Source organism: Carassius gibelio, chromosome B3 (genome assembly GCF_023724105.1).
Source record: "Carassius gibelio isolate Cgi1373 ecotype wild population from Czech Republic chromosome B3, carGib1.2-hapl.c, whole genome shotgun sequence".
Taxonomy (NCBI): Eukaryota; Metazoa; Chordata; class Actinopteri; order Cypriniformes; family Cyprinidae; genus Carassius; species Carassius gibelio.
This window is the reverse complement of record NC_068398.1, coordinates 36,088,289-36,109,474: the sequence shown is the minus strand read 5'-3', so window position 1 is coordinate 36,109,474 and position 21,186 is coordinate 36,088,289. Positions and strand designations below refer to the sequence as shown.

Genomic DNA, 21,186 nt, shown 5'->3' with positions numbered 1-21,186 from the left:
GAAATATTTCAGGTCTTTTATTGTTTTAATACTGATGATTTTGTCATACAGCTCAAGAAAACCCAAAATTCCTATATCAAAAAATTGGCATATCATGAAAAGGTTCTCTAAACGAGCTATTAACCTAATCATCTGAATCAACTACTTAACTCTAAACACCTGCACAAGATTCCTGAGGCTTTTAAAAACTCCCAGCCTGGTTCATTACTCAAAACCGCAATCATGGGTAAGACTGCTGATCTGACCATCATTGACACCCTCAAGCGAGAGGGTAAGACACAGAAAGAAATTTCTGATCGAATAGGCTGTTCCCAGAGTGCTGTATCAAGGCACCTCAGTGGGAAGTCTGTGGGAAGGAAAAAGTGTGGCAAAAAACGCTGCACAACGAGAAGAGGTGACCGGACCCTGAGGAAGATTGTGGAGGAGGAACGATTCCAGACCTTGGGGGACCTGCGGAAGCAGTGGACTGAGTCTGGAGTAGAACCATCCAGAGCCACCATGCACAGGCGTGTGCAGGAAATGGGCTACAGAGAAGCAGCACTGGACTGTTGCTCAGTGGTCCAAAGTACTTTTTTCGGATGAAAGCAAATTTTGCATGTCATTCGGAAATCAAGGTGCAAGTCTGGAGGAAGACCGGGGAGAAGGAAATGCCAAAATGCCTGAAGTCCAGTGTCAAGTACCCACAGTCAGTGATGGTCTGGGGTGCCATGTCAGCAGCTGGTGTTGGTCCACTGTGTTTTATCAAGGGCAGGGTCAATGCAGCTAGTTATCAGGAGATTTTGGAGCACTTCATGCTTCCATCTGCTGAAAAGCTTTATGGAGATGAAGATTTCGTTTTTCAGCTCGACCTGGCACCTGCTCACAGTGCCAAAACCACTGGTAAATGGTTTACTGACCATGGTATTACAGTGCTCAATCGGCCTGCCAACTCTCCTGACCTGAACCCCATAGAGAATCTGTGGGATATTGTGAAGAGAAAGTTGAGAGACGCAAGACCCAACACTATCGAAGCATCCTGGGCCTCCATAACACCTCAGCAGTGCCACAGGCTGATTGCCTCCATGCCACGCCGCATTGAAGCAGTCATTTCTGCAAAAGGATTCCCGACCAAGTATTGAGTGAATAACTGAACATAATTATTTGAAGGTTGACTTTTTTGTATTAAAAACACTTTTCTTTTATTGGTTGGATGAAATATGCAATTTTTTTGAGATAGGAATTTGGGGTTTTGATGAGCTGTATGCCAAAATCATCAGTATTAAAACAATAAAAGACCTGACATATTTAAGTTGGTGTGCAATGAATCTTAAATATATGAAAGTTTAATTTTTATCATTACATTATGGAAAATAATGAACTTTTATCACAATATGCTAATTTTTTAGAAGGACCTATATATACCAGTGTTGTAGTCGAGTCACCAACTGTCAAGTCCAAGTCGAGTCTCGAGTCTCAGTGTTCGAGTCCGAGTCCAAGTCCGAGTCACCAAAGAAGAGTCTGAGTCGAGTCCAAGTCGAGTCACCATTACCAGAGTTCGAGTCCGAGTCGAGTCTCGAGTCCCTTATTGTATTTTTTTTGTTTTTTGTTTTTTGAGGAAACAATAGCAACCAACTGAGTTGGTAGGCATTGAAGTCCATTATATGAAGAAAACATCATTAAATGTTTTCCTTAAAAAACTTAATTTAAGAAAAAACGCCATAGATATACTGGATGACATTGGGAGGAGTAAATGATTAGGAAATTTTCATTTTTTGTGTGAACTAATCCATTAACACTGTATTACAGAAATACACTCCGCGAAAAAAAGAAACGTGCATATTACAATGATTGTGTGTGTCTTTTTGTGTGTGTGTGTGTGTGTGTGTGTGTGAGAGAGAGAGAGAAGGAGAGAGCGCGTTTGTGCAAGTATAGGTCTCTGCAGGAAAGTAATGGGAGTTACAAGATCAAGGTGTTTTTACACCATGATACCTGATTGGTTGATGTAATAGTGACGTTCGGTTTAGGGGTGGGGTTGGGTAAGGGGGATGATGCAAAAAATTAGAGACTTCAATCCTGGTCAGACGGTGGGGTGGGTTTTTAGTATGTAAATTTATTCACAGAAAAGGAGAAGTGTGACAACAACTCATTTCTTGCAAACAGATTATTAATTATTAAAGTTAACTTCAAATATAGAAAATACAAATTCAAAATCAATATAGTTTTAAAAGCATTCCATATATATTGGATTTTACTCATTTAAGATTAATGCAATATCATTGATTACAATATGCAAAAGTAATTAAAAATATTAGTAAAATAACACAAAATATATCACAAGCATATAAAATACCTGCATTTCAAAATAACAATAATAAAGACAATGTATCTGATACGAATAAAAACCTGTAAGATGATCAAAGAGTTCAAATGAGCCCCGGAATATAAGAAGGAAAAAGGTAAGAAAAGACGAAGTCCAGCCAGAAGGGTCTAGTCTGAACTCAGTCTGAGTGGAAGAGAGAGGAGGAGATAGAAGAAGAAGAATAAAGAAGAGAGGTGAGTTCTCCTCTTATAGCCTGCAAGTCTGCACCAAACTAATGGCACATCTATGCAGTCACGTCTCAGACAGCTATTAAAACATTAGTCATCTTCTCTGAAAATACATTAAGCTCTTGCAAGGTAATTTCGGTTCCCTATTTCCGCAGATCAGCAGCTTGATTGTCCAAAGTCTAACTACCTTACCCAAAAGGTCAACCGTCTCGTTCTTCTCTGATTAGAAACCCACAAAGGGAGTTAATAGCTCCAAATAGCGGGCGAGATAAGATCTAATCACCTCTGCGTCATGCAGTTTTGAAAATACAATCCCTTCATAGAAATCGCTAATTCTAGCTTCCCTTGTTTCCATATATGTATAACAGTCTTCTAAGTCTAAAGTTCAGCTGAGGTCTTCAGCACAGGTTGTCCTGTACTTTTAAGCACGTAGCAAATGCACACATGATAAAAGTTAAAATTTGGATTACACCAGTCCCCCACTCGAGTCTTGACAAAAAGACTCGCACCCAAAATCCTTTCCCTTGAACATAAGATACATAATAGTCAAAAATAATAACAATGAATACATAATTGTAAATATAGACATATATGCATACAAGTTGGTTAAGTAAGACATTTTCTATTCAAAGAAAGGTTAGGTGAATAAATGAATAAAGCATAATCTCAGGCGGACTGCAGGAACCCCTATAACCCCAGCCATCTCAAAGCTGACAGGAATTCTTCACCAAGCTGGTCAGACGAGGAGCACTAAAAGCATCCGACCCCTGACCTCACCCGGACTTTTGCTGGGTCGAGGACTTGCTACAGTCTACCATCATGTAATCTAAACCACATCTTCATTTTTACGTTTAACTGCAGTAGCCATAGGAGTATATATTTCTTGAGGATTATTCCTTTTGCAAAGCATGATTAAAATACGCGCCGAGATATATGTCACAAGTAAAATGGTAACAATCATAGCAAAACATGTACCCAGATCACTGATGAAACCCCAGAAGGGCTTTCCTAAGATGCCTTTAACCCAGGAGAATACATCAGTTTGGTCAGAAACAACACTACTTTTATCTATTTCATCTCTTATTTGCCTCATGTGATTAATGACATCGGTCATGTTATCTGTAATGTCAGGAATATAAGTACAACATTGGTCTCCTATTAACGCACAAACTCCACCCTCTCGAGCAAGAATATAATCGAGGGCAGCACGATTTTGCAAAGCAACTAATTTAACATCCTTCATTTCCTCTGTTAATAAGTGAAATCCTTCTATAGCATAATCAGCAAAAGATTCTAATTCCAAGCTAATATTATCGATTAAATAAGCATTATGCACTGTGCCATACCATGGAAAAACTCCCTCCAATGTTTTAATACCTGGAGAGATACGAAGGTGAGGTCTGTAATCCTGTATACGGGGGGCTCGTTTAACTCGTCTTGAGCGCCGTTGTTTAACTAAAGGTTCCCCAGTCCTTGACATAAAAGTTAAATGAGTGTCAAGTGTGCCCACATAACAGCATCCTGACCATGCCTTTGGCAGCCAATGATAAGCATTACTGCCACAAATCCAGTATTTACCTCTCAAGGGTATATAAGGGATTTTATCAGTTGGGATTATTGAATCATGATAAACTTTAAACATTCTAGAGCCACTATCTGTCATTAGCGAGTATTGAGTAGAATTTTCAGAGGACCATAAGTTACCAGAGGAGATATCTGGTCCCCAAGGCTTTAATTTTTCTAAATTTGCATATCTACGAGCACACATAGAGTGTCCCATCCATTTATCTCTTATTCCTGAATTTTGGCAAATACATATTGGTATAATTTGATCTGTTCTGCCCTGAACTTGTAATGCGGATGGCATGGAATCTGCCGGTGTGAATCTGATATGAGCTATCCAAGGAAGAGAGTCATGATTATACATATAATTACACACAGTTACACATTCCTCTGCAAATTTAGCATCTACTCCGAGCCGTAACATATCACGTCGTACTGTAGACATCCAGAAGGTCCAAGGCGAATCAGGTGCACTAAGAAATATAGTTTGCAACCATATTAAACACTTTGTCTGTACCTCAGGGATCGCTACCGGTTGCAACCTAAAAGGTTTGTCCGTAGAATGCGGAGTATTGGCACACACATAACAGTCAGAAAGTCCTTCTGTGTGTGTCGTATAATTAAGCAATCTCCACCACAGATTATACTGGTGAGGAGGACGTTCAGCCATAAGAGGGTGTGTACGCTCATACAAAAGTTTCATTGCTGGTTCCGATGTGCTTCCTTTAGAAGGGAATTGTCCGAGGAAAATTACCAAAATGGTGTATATGAAACAACTCATTTTGTCAATTGATTGGGTATAAGCATAAAAAGCAATATCTGAACGCACAGTTTTCAGAGTCACAGTGACACCACGGAAATTGGTCGCAAAACCAATATCTACTCTTACGGTTTACCACTGGTCTCTCAGATGTCGCTGGGCCGAAGAACAGCGAAACCACGGAATGTCCAATTCCAGGGATGAAACACCGATGTTTGAAGTACCAGATCCCGACAGTCGCTGATGTTGTGCCTGGTACCACGTCAGGCAATGGTGGGGTCGGCACAGACCCAGCCACGAGCACTGCGATCACTCCTGGGTCGCTTTGAATCGTCTTATGGGCGGCACTGCCCCAGAAGTCTCCCCAGGGAGTCACTCGTTGAACTGTCCGTGTTGGATGAATATACGCCGAATAATTTCTCGACAGCATGCACGGACACCTGCCAGAAATATAGAGTAGTAGGAACAAAACGATTGGATACAAAAGAATACAAATACAACAATATGCAATGCCAGAGCGGAGCAGCAAGCGTTATAAGCAACATTATATACACAAGTTTATATTCCCAGGTTAAATACATCCAGCCCGGTTGGGCTCATCATCAACAACCTAGAGAGAAATAAACACTTAATCATTATATGCACATAGCAGCCGTTTGTTGGTAAAGTATACACCTGTGGGACCTAATTCATACTAAAAGGCATTATTACAAATACATAATTCACGGGGACAGGCATGATGGATTGTAAATTAATTTAGTTCTGTAAGGCCGGGCTAAGTGAAAAGTTAATCTCACTCCTGACATGCGTCAGACCCTCAGTCACCCCCAGAATAATTCTATAAAAATTACCCTTAATTCAGATAGAGAATCCATCATCCCTGGTCCGTGGCATTTTGAGAGGGATTTTCAGTATCCGCAAGCGGAGAAAGGGGCTTCACTTGTGCAAGATGCTTCCATCGAGTCAGACCTGGCTCGATCTCAACGAGAAGAGATGTTGGAGTGGTCAGCAGCACTGAGTAAGGACCTTCATATCTGGAAGACATTGAACCTACATTCCCTACTTTCTGAATCATTACCTGATCCCCCACTTGTACAGGATTTTTAGCCGTTAAATTGAATGCAGCATTCTTTAAATCTCCAGCATTCTGGGCACAGAGGGCGCTGAAATGGGCATCTTTTAATGCGCACGAGAGTACCTTAAGATAATCTTGCAAGGTATCTTTCAGTGGACCAGAAGGACCTGTGCGCATCAGTGGAGCATCGTACGGTAGTGCCATAGGCCTTCCCATACAAATTTCAAAGGGTGTCAACCCTGTGGTACGATTTGGGGTGGCTCTCATCCCCATGAGAACAGCTGGTAGATGTTTGAACCAACCACCGTCATACTCACTCAGTTTAGCTCGTAGAGCCATCTTCAAACTTTTGTTCTGTGACTCAATGCTCCCTGATGATTGGGGCCTAAAAGCAATATGCAACTTCTGTTTTACCCCCAAAGCTTTCATGCAAGATTTCAAAACCTTACCAGTGAAATGAGTTCCCTGGTCACTATCCAGGGATTCACAAATTCCCCACCTAGGGAAGATGTCTCGTAGAAGCACTTCAGCAACCTTTTCTGCTGTGGCTGTACGCAGAGGAAAAGCCTCCACCCATCTAGAGAATTTACAAACGAGAACTAACACATATTTATATCCATGATCAGACGGCAAAGAGATAAAATCCAATTGTAAATGTGTAAAAGGTCCCCTCGGACGAGGGCTGTGGCCAATTGGTATCTTACCTCTCCCAAAACGCGGTTTCGTCTGTAAGCAGTGGATACATCTGGACAGTCTGTCCCTCACAGTCTGTAACATTTCTGGCCAAAACCAGGTTTGTTGCAACATAGCATTAGTTTTATGAACCCCTTGGTGTGCAATACTGTGATATAGGTCAATTAACTCAGTTTGATATCCGCTAGGCGGAACAACCTTCTCATCTGTCACATAAATTCCTTCTTCAGTTCGAATTGCTCCTAACTTTTGACACATTTCACGGTCTTCATCTGTGTACAATTTGGATAAAGTTTCTGATCCTGCACAATTTGGATGAACAGGGAAAATGGCAGTTACCTCTCCATGGGAAGCACCCTTGGCCGCTTTTCTCGCAGCTTTGTCAGCCAGCGAGTTTCCTTTTGCCCACCAGTCATTGAAAGTGCTGTGACCTGTAACCTTGCAAACCGCAACACTGTCAGGTAAAATTTTCTCGCATGCATCAAGAATTTCTTTAATGATGGTCTGATGACTTATTGGGGTACCAACGGTGGTCAGATAGCCGCGACGTTTCCAGACAGGGCCATAACTCTGCACTACATGATAACTGTATGCACTGTCTGTAAAAATGTTCACATAAATGGAGCTATTTTTACTCGCAGTTAGTTTAAGTGCTAAGTCTAAAGCAGCTTTCAAAGCATGCAATTCAGCGATCTGAGCACTTCCTCCCCGCAGCGACCCTTCAGCCAAGACTTCGCCCGTCCTCCCCTCTACTACCGCCCAACCTGTGTAACGTGTGTCTCCTTCATAAAAGCTGCTGCCATCCACGAAGATGTCCATGGCGTCAGCAAATGGTTCATCTCTGATGAAATGTCCCTTGTCACAAATAACCACCTCGGCACAGTCGTGTGCACTCCCTTCGTTCTCCATCAGGGAGGCAGGGTTCGTCCGGTTATCTGCAACAACAGTAAGCTGAGGACTCATTAAAGCAGTTTCCCACTTAGCTCGTCGCTGATTTGAGATAGATTTCACCTTTGTCTCAGACAGCAAGCGCAAAAAGCGGTGTGGGGTATGTAAAATAGTCTGATTGTAGCCGACGATGTGCTCAGTGACCTTCAGTGCCCATTCTGCACAGTCCAGCGCCATCAAACACGGCATTTGTCCTTTCATAGATGAAGGAATCACAGTTGAGTAATATCCAACAGTTCCAAAACTTTTGTCACCTTTATGCTGTCCCAGCACACAATTGTAAGCATTTGGGCCTACATGTGTCCAGATGTGGAACGGTTTTGTCATATCAGGGTGATGTAATGCAGGTGAGGAGGCTAGGGCGGATTTGAGGAGAGCGAAAGACTCAGCCATTTCTCCCGTCCACTCTAGAGGGGAAGTGCCCGGAAGGCCTCCTTTAAGAGCCTCTGTTAGAGGTTTAGCCAAATCAGAGAAATCAGGAATGTATACCCTATTGAAGTTAAATAGCCCCATTAATGATCTTAAGCCAGTAATTGTGGTTGGCTTTGTCAATTGTGTAATGGCTATGACCCGATCTGGAAGAGGTCTTTTCCCCTCACGACCGACGCTCTGACCTAAAAATGTCACTTCAGGTTTAAACAGCTGTGCTTTCTTTTTACTTAGAAGGAAGCCAGCCTCTTGAAGTGCTCTCAGCAGGAGAGTGAGTACACTCAGATGCTGCGCCTTATTTGGAGATGCAAGGAGAATGTCATCACAGTATTGAATTATAACAGATGGCGTGCACGAATTTACAACCTTAGAAATTGCGTCACGAACAACTGAATGAAACAAGGATGGGCTTTCACAAAAACCTTGTGGAAGCCTTCTCCAGGTATATTGTACCCCATTACAAGTAAAAGCGAATCTGTATTGGTCTTCCTCCCTTATAGGGCAGGACCAAAAACCATTTGTGATGTCAACTGCGCTAAAATAGCGGTGATTTGGAGAAATGTCATTTAGAATGGTTGACGGATTAGCAACAATGGGGGTTGCCTTGGTGGTCACAGCATTCACTGCGGTATAGTCTATAGTGAGCCTATAACTCGAGTCAGGTTTTCGTACAGGCCACATGGGTGAATTACATGGAGAAACACATCTTACCACAATCCCTGCTTCCTCGAGCTGGGTCACAATTGCCTGCGCCGCTCTCTCTGCTTCTCTCCGAAGAGGATACTGAAATACTGGAGGAGGTACAGGACCTGAAACATTCAGAGGTTCAATTCTGCAAAGACCAACATCAAGTTTAGAGGTTGACCATAAATTAGGAAATTTCTCAGAAAAGTATTGGATTATTGGAGAGTCAGTAGACTCCTTTTCATTTGCTGTAACAGCTCCAAGGTTAAATTTAGGACTTCCAGTTTTCCTAACAATTGGAATGGGAATGGGCAAAACTTTACTAACTATTTGATTTTCAGTTAATAAAATATCTGCTTCCAATTTCTCCAATAAATCCATGCCCAATACAGTGCCCACTTGGCTTTCACCCACCCAGAATTGCACCCAAAAGGGTTTACTGATTGGATAAATTGCTAAGGGAATTAATTGAGACTGTGTGAACAGACCGCCACCAGACAATCCTTGAAGAGTCATGTGCTTGTTAGTTAAAGGTAAGTTAAGATCTGTAATAGAAACGCAGGCCCCAGAGTCAATTAATATATAGCTATCCTGGCCTCCTAGGTTAGCATGCAAAAATGGTCGGGGGTCAGATTGTTCCATTAAGATGGAAGCAATCTCCCGTCATTGTGTAATCTCAAGTGCTCTTGTTAATTTATCAACTTGCTGCATGAGCATCTTCAGCTGGTTCTGCAAGTCAGCTTCCTTTTGCTCAGTGTCATTTCTATTCTCAGTACGAGGGCGAGGAGGCAGCTGTCTCGGTGCTGGCTGCGGTTGGAAAGAGGAACTTGGCCTTTTAACCCCTCGCTCTCCATCTCGCTCAGGGCACCTATTTGCATAATGCCCTGTTTTCTGACACTGATAGCAAGTAACTACAGGGGGAGGAGGTGACCCAACTGCAGCAACTGCTCTTTTCGTTTGGTCCACAATGTCCTGAGCCCTGGTTCCCCATGCGATGAAGGCTGCCCAGTCTCCAATCGTGGGAAGGGAAGACCTGAACAATTGAGTGAATTTTGCATTCATGTTAGATTGTGCAGTGTGCAACAAGATATGAGAATCCAGATCAACAGCTTCTTTGGTTGCGACAAACTCTTTTAAAGCTCGTGTAAAACGCTCAGTATATTCAACAAAGGGCTCATTAGGACCCTGTCTAATCAATGTCACATTAGTGAATGTTTGGATTCCTGACCCGATTACACGCTGCACTTCAACACGCAGATCATTAAACTGTGTAGCAAAATCATTTGCATTTGCAGGGGGATTCGCTGGGGGTGTGAGGTTCACGATCTGCCCGGTGTATGTTGAGGGGCAGACCTGTTCACAAATAGAATACAAATCTTTTACTGCAAGGCGATTAGCCCTTGCCATCACCCACAAGCGATCCCAAAAATCAGAGTTGGTACAGTTAGATTTCATAATTGGCAGCGTGTTTACAATACTAGTTAAATCACGCACACCCATACTCCTATAGACCCCCACTTGGCCACCTGCTGTCGCCTCCTGATGTCCTGGCAAAGTCTGACCAGGCAGGGGAACAGTAATTGGTGCCATCGGGGCTGTTGGACCATCTCTCTTATCATTGTCAACTTCACTGTAACGAGGTAATCTTGGATACAGTTTAACATACTCGCCCCAATCAGCTTCAGCCTCTCCCAAACTGCCTGGAGAAATTGATGCCACTTGGATTCCTCCGTTTTCAGACAAATCAGTTACATTTCTGCCTGCTTTAGCAATAGCGCGTTTAAGCTTTGAAGCATATTCCTGCCAATTGTAAATATCATCAATCTTAGGAGCTTTGCCTGTATCGGTTCTGGGCTCCTTTGTTACAAGATCTAATAAATCCCACATATCTTGTGTGGCATCTCTGGCTGCTTGTGCCAAATTATCAACCTGTACAATTCTGCCATTTCTGTCTGTCAAAAGCCCTTTTGCTTTCCTTATCCATAAACAACATAACACACGTGCATATTTCTTTTGTTTTTTGTGGTCCGTAACTTCTTTCAACACCCACTCACTCTGTCTACGTGGACCCCAAATCTCTCTAAACCCATCTTTCACCATTCTCTGCCTTATCTCTTCTACGTTACCAATGCCCAAAGCAGCAACTTGAACAGTGAGAGCTTCATTTGGAGTTTCTTTATTTTGAACAGGTGCCATTATCTCTGTGCTGACAACTCCAACAATGAAAAGGTTTATTCAAATCAGATACTCTTAATTGAAAATTAGTTATTTATTTATCCTTACTTAATTCACCGTCTGCCAATTTATTGATTTTAAATTTAGTCGCAAGGTGGGGTTCTGTTTGTGTCGGAAACTGCCAAGTCTAATCCCAGAGATTATATCCAAAATAAACAAGAGAACGGCATTCAGACCCGACCAGCACGCTGTAAGTAAACCCTCACAGCGCGTGTCTCAAAATACTGTTGCCCCTTTGGTAACCCCAAAAGTGCTCGCAATACACCCCCGGTAACCCCGCAGGATGTAAAGCGCAGATATTTATCCACACTACCAGTAACCCTCAATAGTGAACAACACATTTAATGCCGCGGATCGCCGTCTCGTCCCCCAGCGCGCGCTGATTTTTCAATACGGTTAAACCACCGTCTACGGTTAAACCACCGGCTACGACCCAGGCTCGTTCTCTTGCTGCAGTCAAGAATATGAACGAGGTGGATCTACGGATATATCTCCTAGACCCGGCAGGCAACACCACAGAAGCCCATAAAAGAGAAAAAGATGAGCTACTCACCTCTCTTTATTTTGCCTTGCGTTTGCATCAAACTTCAATGAAATGAAAACTTCAACGATCCCAGCGGTGCCTCCAAAAACTGATGCAAAAAATTAGAGACTTCAATCCTGGTCAGACGGTGGGGTGGGTTTTTAGTATGTAAATTTATTCACAGAAAAGGAGAAGTGTGACAACAACTCATTTCTTGCAAACAGATTATTAATTATTAAAGTTAACTTCAAATATAGAAAATACAAATTCAAAATCAATATAGTTTTAAAAGCATTCCATATATATTGGATTTTACTCATTTAAGATTAATGCAATATCATTGATTACAATATGCAAAAGTAATTAAAAATATTAGTAAAATAACACAAAATATATCACAAGCATATAAAATACCTGCATTTCAAAATAACAATAATAAAGACAATGTATCTGATACGAATAAAAACCTGTAAGATGATCAAAGAGTTCAAATGAGCCCCGGAATATAAGAAGGAAAAAGGTAAGAAAAGACGAAGTCCAGCCAGAAGGGTCTAGTCTGAACTCAGTCTGAGTGGAAGAGAGAGGAGGAGATAGAAGAAGAAGAATAAAGAAGAGAGGTGAGTTCTCCTCTTATAGCCTGCAAGTCTGCACCAAACTAATGGCACATCTATGCAGTCACGTCTCAGACAGCTATTAAAACATTAGTCATCTTCTCTGAAAATACATTAAGCTCTTGCAAGGTAATTTCGGTTCCCTATTTCCGCAGATCAGCAGCTTGATTGTCCAAAGTCTAACTACCTTACCCAAAAGGTCAACCGTCTCGTTCTTCTCTGATTAGAAACCCACAAAGGGAGTTAATAGCTCCAAATAGCGGGCGAGATAAGATCTAATCACCTCTGCGTCATGCAGTTTTGAAAATACAATCCCTTCATAGAAATCGCTAATTCTAGCTTCCCTTGTTTCCATATATGTATAACAGTCTTCTAAGTCTAAAGTTCAGCTGAGGTCTTCAGCACAGGTTGTCCTGTACTTTTAAGCACGTAGCAAATGCACACATGATAAAAGTTAAAATTTGGATTACACCAGGGGATTATTTAGATTGCATGATTCAGAAACACCCAGCAGTTTGAAACCACCCACATGGTGATAAACGCCCACTTTTGCTCTGCAGAGACCTAGTCTCCGTTTGTGTGTGAGTGATCACTCACACCCAAACGCTCCCTCACGCTCATCGACGAGTGATTTAGCGTGAGTGCGTTTGTATGTGTTCAAGTGAATGTGTGTGTGTGTGTGTGTGAGTGTGTGTAACGCTCATGTTCGTTATTTCCAATGTAGGCGCGCGGTATGCACGCTCGCTCATAATGGAAGCATCCAGGCGCGTCCGCAACGCGCAACTAGTTAAAAACATCTCAACTTTTCAGAATGCCACAAGCGCACCGCGGGTCATGTGACAAGAACTAACCAATCAGCTTCATCCTTTCCCGCAAGTGCTCGAGCGCTTTGGAAAAAAAAAATAAAGTGAGTGACGTCAGTGAGTGTGTCGTCAAGCAAAGAGAGCGAGGGGTAGCAGTGTCTGATCCCGGCCGGTCTTGGGCACGAAACATTTTTTATAATATTTTTTGTCAAAAACAACGTGATGAATGCTCAAATTCGAGTCTGAGTCCAAGTACGAGTCATCAGTCCACGAGTCCAAGTCGAGTCCAGAGAATGGAGTCTCGAGTCGGACTCGAGTCCAAAGAATAGTGACTCGAGTCGGACTCGAGTCCGAGTCCAGGACTAGAGTACTCCATCACTGATATATACATACATACACACACACATATACATATATATATATATATATACATATATATATATATATATATATATACACACACACACACACACACACACACACATACATACATACACACACATATATATATACACACACATATATATATATATATATATATATATATATATATATATATATATACACATATATATATATATATATATATATATAATTGCATAAGTTCATATTTCATTTTTTTTAACAAGTGTACAGCTGTACGGTTTAATTTTTTGCATCTTGAAAAAATCTTTGTGTTCTTTGTCCCTCTGTGTTTTATTTAACTTTTCAGTTTGGAAGATCAATGATTCTTTAATTCTCCTTTTATGAATGCTTTAAAATGTATAAATATTCCTCACTTTAGATGAGCTCACAAAAATAGATATTTTATAAAAGCCTGACTTCATCATGAATTACAGCTGGAATATATGTCAATAAAGCAGTTATTAACAAACCGAGCAACTATTATCATGTGTCTAAATAATAAGATTTATATATTTACACTAAAATAGTTAATTAATAATTTAATTTCACTTTCTTAATGATCTCATAAACCACTGACAAATCCTAAATAAGTGGTTTGTAAATAATGCAATAATTTATAAATAATAAATTGACCCTTAAAGTGTGAAAATACAATGATTGAACTTTATAGATATGCTCAATAACAAAATATTTATATCTGTATTTAAGAACTGCTTAAAGGCCATGTTGCAGGTTAAACACCACTTTCGATTAATGGGTACATAAATCACTCAAGATATGTATATCATTTTTAAAATGTCTCAAAAATGGTCTTAAAGACCTATTTTTTAAATTTTTTGTATTAACGTTTTTTTTACGCAACTCGGTGATGACGTCATGTTGGGGAGAGGTCGAGGAAAGGTAGCCTCATCCTAGTATGATGAAGCGTTCCAGGCAACCCGTAACCTGTGTTTTTCCAACCTTAAACCCATGAAAGTGCACTGGAACGGCAATCAAATCCGTGACTTACCACCCGTGAACTCGTGTCTCATACTAGATTGATGCACTCAGAGTTCCGAGGTCACACAGCACGCGAAACAACGATGACAGCCCATACGAATAATACTGCCTGCGGATGCTGTGTTTATGCAAGCAGTACACGTTGAAAAAACGATTTACAATAAAATAAATAATCTAGTTACAATTACTTGCGCTCAGAAAGTTTGGCGTAACTTGCCTGGAATGGTACAAAGTCATTAGTAGTATATATATATAAAATTGTACTTATTTATTACTGTCATTGAATAGCACCGAGTGAAAAATCAACGTTTTCTTTATATCTAGTGTCAGTGATCATGAAGTTCGTTCAGAGAAGTACCGGTAACCTTTGTCATAGTGTCGTAGAACTGGTAAATTTTGTCTTTGTCATCTAGAAATAAAAGGCATCATGCTAGCTATATGGACGTTTCTAAGCGTTTATCTCGTCCTCCGGTGAAAATGTTGTTGCAAACGTAGCCGTGTGTCTGTCGCTGTGTTTGACAGGAGCTTGTGTGGGTGCCGTCCCATGTAAGCTGCGTTAGAAAGCTTGTGCTGTAGGGAAGTGAGTGCGTTTGGGTAGCTGTTGGTCGCTATCTCACTATCGATCTGTCTGTCTGTCTATCTATATACTGTATCTAGTATATCTATCTATCTATCTATATGTATTTGTCTATTTATCTATAATCTGCGTTCTGCGCTATCTGAATACTCTTCTCTAGTCACTCTCAATGCTCTCAAGGCGGCTTTGGTAAATTTTCTTCCCAACGTGACGTGATGCAATGCATTGTGGAAAGGAGACCGCTGTAAGATAGTACCTATTTTTTCGTATTATATTCCGTTTTGTGATACCCAACAACATAAAATCGATGCATAACAGTTTAAATGTTTATTACCAACAAGCAAATTGCACATATTCGTTAAAAAAAGTCCAATTGAAAAGGAGATATTTTATTTAACAGAAATCACTTTTTAAAAACTACAACAAACAAATTGTTTTGACTACAACAAGCATTTTCCAGGATTTGTGATATGACAAATATTGATGAATGGGATGTGGATTGGTTGAGCTGCACTAGAGTGTGATATATATGTAGTTGACCATGATGAGTGGAAGAGAAAAAAAAACTCCTGGAAGAGAAAAAAAGACTGAAAAATCCAAAATTATTAGATCCTCCTGAGAAAGTCATGAAACTTTGCACACGCGTCAAACCTGGTGAAATTTTTTGTCTGATATAGGATTTAGAAGAGAGTGTGGCAAAATGGCTCGACAGCGCCACCTATACAAAAAAAAATTTGCAGCCTTCCAGCTATGTTTCACGTACATGCACGGAAACTGGCACACATATGTAACACACCAATACCTACAAAAGACTCTTGGAGCAAAATTCTAAACCCAACAGGAAGTCAGTTATTTTTAATATTATGAGCAAACTTTGTGCAATTTTTGCCATTTCCATGCGTTGTATTTTAACAAACTCCTAGAGATTTATTCAGATCAACACCAAATTTGGTACGCCTAATCTAAAGGCCTTTGCAATGTTAAATTGTGAAGATCTTGAGTTTTCGTCGAAGGGCGTGTCCGTGGCGGTTGAAATTTTTTTTTTTTTTTTGAAAGCAAATTGTTTTATCAAATTGTATCTTATGCAAAATTGCCAGGTGATTTTTGATATCTCGAATGGTTTGCCCACATACATTACATGAGTTTGATCAAACTTTATCGGTTTGTTCGTTGTATGATACCAATCGTATATATGTGACTATTAGGAGTCAAAGTTATAGCGCCACCAACTGGCAGCAGGAATTGGGTCATTTTCAAATCCTTTGAATTCAGCATCTTATTTTTTATCTTTTTGTTTTCATAGTTATCACTGAACAAGTAGGCCTATGTCAAGTTAAACAAATAATTTCTAAAATAATATTTATCATGCAAGCAGAGAGATGTCACAACAAACGTTTAGTGATAATTTGAACACGACTGAATCAATTCAATGCGCACATTTTCATTAAGTCTAAACAAATGTGTGCGTGCCGTGCAAACCAGCAAAAAGGTAAAGATGCAAACATGTAGGAAAAGTTGAAAATGTATCTATATCCAAGTTGATTTTTAGCCTGCTCTTGAGAGAGAACTGTTTGGGTTTTTGAGAGACTAAGTGCTTGCATAGAGAGACTAAGTGCTTGCATAGACTAGCACAGCTGTTTGATTGGTGAGCGCTCTGTGCTTATTCCATTAATTCGTATCATATCATAGCCTAAGGTTTAAATAATTGCCTTTTAAATATTTACAAATAATATAACGTGTATGATGTATTATTATAGGTGAAATTAATTCTCATTTCTGAGAGATGCACTAGACGCAACAGCAATGCGGTCGGTGTTTGAGTTGTGCTCTTTTCAATTTTTATAGTTTACATTCATTCACTTCACACTCGTGACTTTAGAGTTCTGTGTATAATATTGCGCTGAGCCCCTGGCTCAACTGTTATCTAGTAAACCCCGGACTGTGTCAGCTTCAGCTGAGTACTCAGGCAGAATTATTCCTTGTCCGTTATTATTTTGAAGCCATTATCCATGCCATTCCGAATAAGGTATTCAGCTTCAGGCCCAACCCTAATTATAACATTAAATATTTTATTTTTTACATGCAACACAAGGTCATAGAAAGTAACAGCTCCACGCAATATTGTAACCCTTAAATTCAGGTCTTACTTGCAAACACTTTGTATGCATTATGGTTAATACATGCTCGAGTAGTCAACTGTTTCCCACAGCGCACGACTAGTCTATGCAATCACTAGTACAGTAAGACAAAAATTTAGCTGCATGTCCGCATGCCAAGTAGAGCCAAAATATCCCTTCTAGCTGCATCGTGGCACGAACACTCATATAAACAGTAGCTATGAAGATAGCGCACAGAGGAACACATAAACTAGTTGTCAGTGCTGTCCTGTGATTTATCACTAAAGTAGCTTAGAATCTCAAAAAATTTTATAGCATGTTTGTGTGCAGCGCACATGAAGCACAAGCGCGTGCATAGAGAGCAGTGGTCTGTGGTCGCGCTGCGGGTTCCCGGTTTGTGTCCGTTCTCGGGCTGTTCTGTGTATTTTAACTTTAGAAAAGTTAGAAAAGTAGAAAACTACATCAGTGTATCATAAACGCAGCCGTTTTTGTCTTATGTGAATGTAAACAGTTGAGAAAGAAAACAAAGTGCAGAATTTTTGCTTAAAGAGACAACAGCCTAATAAATGCGCTGCCTGTCATTAATGTTAATCAAAGAACAAAAGAAAATCATTCACTGATCTTGACTGAATATATTTAATAACTTTGCTTGATTAATCTTTATTTTATTTATAAAAAGAAAACTATGCAGTGTTTTTAAACTTAATTACAGTTTACAGTTTAATTACAGAAATTTAGTTTAGTTTTATTTATTTAGGATATTGCTAATTGATTTGTTTGTTCCTTTCTTATTACTTGTCTTTAACACTTTAATATTTGACATTTATATTAATCTAGTTGTTTTTGCTATGGTATTTTTTTTTTAAATCACAGGCAAAATTCCTCTTGCAGTCTTTTGTAGGCTGCTGATTTTTGCTCATGTTATTCAGCTGCAACAGAATGCTTTGTAAAAATGTTTGACATCTAAATATTTGACTTAATTTTTTTTTATATTGGATTTGTTACCTTATTGGAATCGATAAGAGTCGGATTCGATAAAATTCAAATGATACCCAACCTTAGTAAGAAATGTTAAGAACATAGATAAAATAACTGCTGATAGTCAATCATATTTACAGTACAAACCTTATCAGTGAACTATGAGAAAAAAAAAAAAAGAAAAAAAAGAAAAAACCAAACAAAATAATCATTCATTAATCCTTAGTGATGGGATGGCCTACCGCGGGTCTAAACCTATAACCGTCATCACCGCACAAAAAAAATAAAAATCTATGTATCTATGCACCATCCATTTGTATTGACTAGAGTACCTGTGTAATGTCTTGTAGCCTATATATTCATTTTACTAAAGCATAAAATACAGGCGGATGACTCATGAGAAAGCCAAAAAAGCAGGACCTCAGTTTTTAATTGCATGTGCTTATTCTGCTTAACACAAATCTCTCACGTGGTTGCGCAGCCGACAATTGCGCATTTAAGGTACTATTCTATCGAAACATGGCAGAGATGGCTAACTTGGTGGCAAAGCCAAGTGTCACGTCGCCAATATGGGCACATTTTGGCTTTGAACCTGATGAAAAAGGACTTCCAGGCAATTTTAATGAGCCCATTTGTAGAATTTGCTACAAAAAGATTCCGCTATCACGTTCAAATACGTCCAACCTGAGGACGCATCTTACAATACCGTCTTTTTTTTATTTTATTTTTACTTATAAATAATATTTATATTTATCTTATTTATAAATATTCTTTATATTTAGGCTATCTTATTTGTAAGTAAAAAACAACCACAATATTGTGAGCGGTTTACCGCAATACCACGGGAATTTATTGCTTTTCATCCACGGTAAGAAAAATTCAATACCGTCCCAGGCCTATTAATCCTAATCGAGGTAAAATGTTCAATTAATCGAGGTTTTGATTTTAGGCCATAATCGTCCAGCCCTAGTACATACATTTTCAATGGAGGGACAGAAAGCTCACGGACTTGATCTAAAATATCTTAAACTGTGTCCCGAAGATGAACGGAGGTCTTACGACATGAGTCATTAATGACATAATTTTAATTTTTGAGTGAACTACCCCTTTATACACGTTTAACAGCCATTTAATCAGACATTTACGAAGCATTTGTGAATCCGAAGGAGAGTTTTTGTGTAGTTCTGATTTATGCGCAAATTAGTTCCATGAATGATGCTTATATATGCTATATAGAGGAGGAAGTCATGGCCTAGTGGTTAGAAAGTTTGACTCCTTACCCTAGGGTTGTGGGTTAAAGTCTCAGACTGGCAATACTATGACTAAGGTGCCCTTGAGCAAGGCACCGAACTCCAAAATGATCCCCGGGCGCCAGAGAATAAATGGCTGCCCGCTGCTCCAGGTGTGTGTTCACTGCTGTGTGTAGGGTTAGGTACCGAAATCCAGTACCAATATGGCACCGGTACCTATGGAACTGGTATGCATCAAACCGAATCAGCGCACAGATTTCAGTGCCTCATTTCTGTGCCTCTTAAATGCCTGAGCGATCAATTGAAATATTTGTCCTGATTCTCTGAAATGTACACACGAAGCATGGGCGTCACTAGGCTTTTTTAGCGGGGCTTTATAAACTGTACACAAATTCACAATCGCCTCAAAGTCTGACCGCTTAAATGTTATATGAAAACAGCAGCAGACCTGTCTCCTCCTCGTCTTTCAGCACGTCAGCAGATCAAACACAAGCGGACTCAAACACAAACAGAGGACACAAGATGTGTGTTTATCAACAGATTGTTAGAATATCGGTGTCTGTGCAGTTGTTTGTCATAAATACAGTTTACAAAAGATCACGCAGGAGCAATCGGTATCTCATCTACTTTAAAGCTTTCGCTCCGTTCACCAATCATCAAACCACAGCTGTTTCCATCAGTGAAAATTTAGCCCTCAACACATATGAATGCATACTTGAATTATATTCAGTTTAAATATTCGAATATTATAGTTTACGTACTTTATGCATAGGCCATATGCACCGGTACCATTTTAAAAGTATCAAAATGGCACCGGTATCTAATTAAACCCAATCGATACCCAACACTAGCTGTGTGTGTGCACTATGGATGGGTTAAATGCAGAGCACGAATGGGTCACCATACTTGGCTGTATGTCACTTTCACTAACATGTATTTTAAATAATTTTAAAAGGCTATTGTTTACGGTCTATTTTTATTACCCCAAAAATTGAATTATAAATAGATGACCCTATGGAATCCATAAAAAAAAAATTTCAAATTAATTTACATTTAATAATTTAGCAGTATATGAAAGACAAGAAAAGTGATAAATTCAGTTAAATTTTTTATATACTTATTAAATAAAATAATCAAAAAGCATGTCTAAGTAATTAAGTTATACAGTTTTATTTTTACCAAATTCTGTTGTCCATTGCATTTCTGCATTCCATTTTATTGGTTTCTCATTTTTTATAATCAAAAGCATCTCAAATTAGTAGATTTTCTTTAAAAAAAAAAAAAAAAAAAGATACAGGTGAATGTCAAATTAGAAAATCATGAAAAGATTCATTTATTTCAGTAATTCAACTCAAATTGTGAAACTTGTGTATTAAATTCCATATAAACAGACTGAAGTAGTTTAAGTCTTTGGTAATTGTGATGATTTTAGCTTACATTTAACAAAAACCTACCAATTCAATGTCAGGGACATTTACCCATCCCTAAGTTTAGCTGCAGCTATAGACCTAACATCACCTGTCCAGACTGTGGATGTAGAGAGGCTATTCTCACCCCTGAAATTGGTATTTTTAAATTTGTTAAAATGTTGCTTATTTAGAGTTAAATATTTGTGAGAGATCTATGTATTCTATTCCATTACAGGTGGAAACAGCTTTAAGAAACAGACTGAAGGACCAACATTTAGACGCATGCTGCAAGGTGGATGTGGATGGGCCCCATCAGGATGAAATAGACTATTGAGAGTGAGTTGTCATCGTCATAGTACAGAGCCCCTCCCCTCGAGATCACAGTCTCCGCCATGTTGACAGGACACCGGCGGCGAAACAGGATTGTTTACGTGTGTTGTTAACTCTGTAGTAGAGGAGGTTCTCACATTTCCACACTGTTTTAACATGACTGGAAGTTACTGCTGTGTTAAAAACTGCTCCAGTACCTCACACGATACATATGGAACACATAAGAACAATGGAATACAGTTTTTTAGGTTACACCAAGCGCAAAACAGAG

General features: G+C 39.5%; 2 protein-coding genes across 2 annotated transcripts in view; both read right to left on the bottom strand.

Moving 5' to 3' along the window:
• The window catches only part of LOC127953404 (zinc finger protein 501-like), a 61,841-nt gene that overhangs the window by 26,592 nt on the left and 14,063 nt on the right, over positions 1–21,186 (bottom strand). The gene's annotated exons all lie outside the window — the stretch shown is intronic.
• LOC127953390 (uncharacterized) lies at positions 2,070–12,516 on the bottom strand. Its single transcript, XM_052552625.1, has 2 exons — positions 11,467–12,516; positions 2,070–5,289 (listed from the first exon to the last, which is right to left on the bottom strand). Exon 2 carries the CDS (start codon positions 4,868–4,870, stop codon positions 3,353–3,355), a length of 1,518 nt encoding a protein of 505 aa, XP_052408585.1. The 5' UTR covers positions 4,871–5,289; positions 11,467–12,516; the 3' UTR covers positions 2,070–3,352.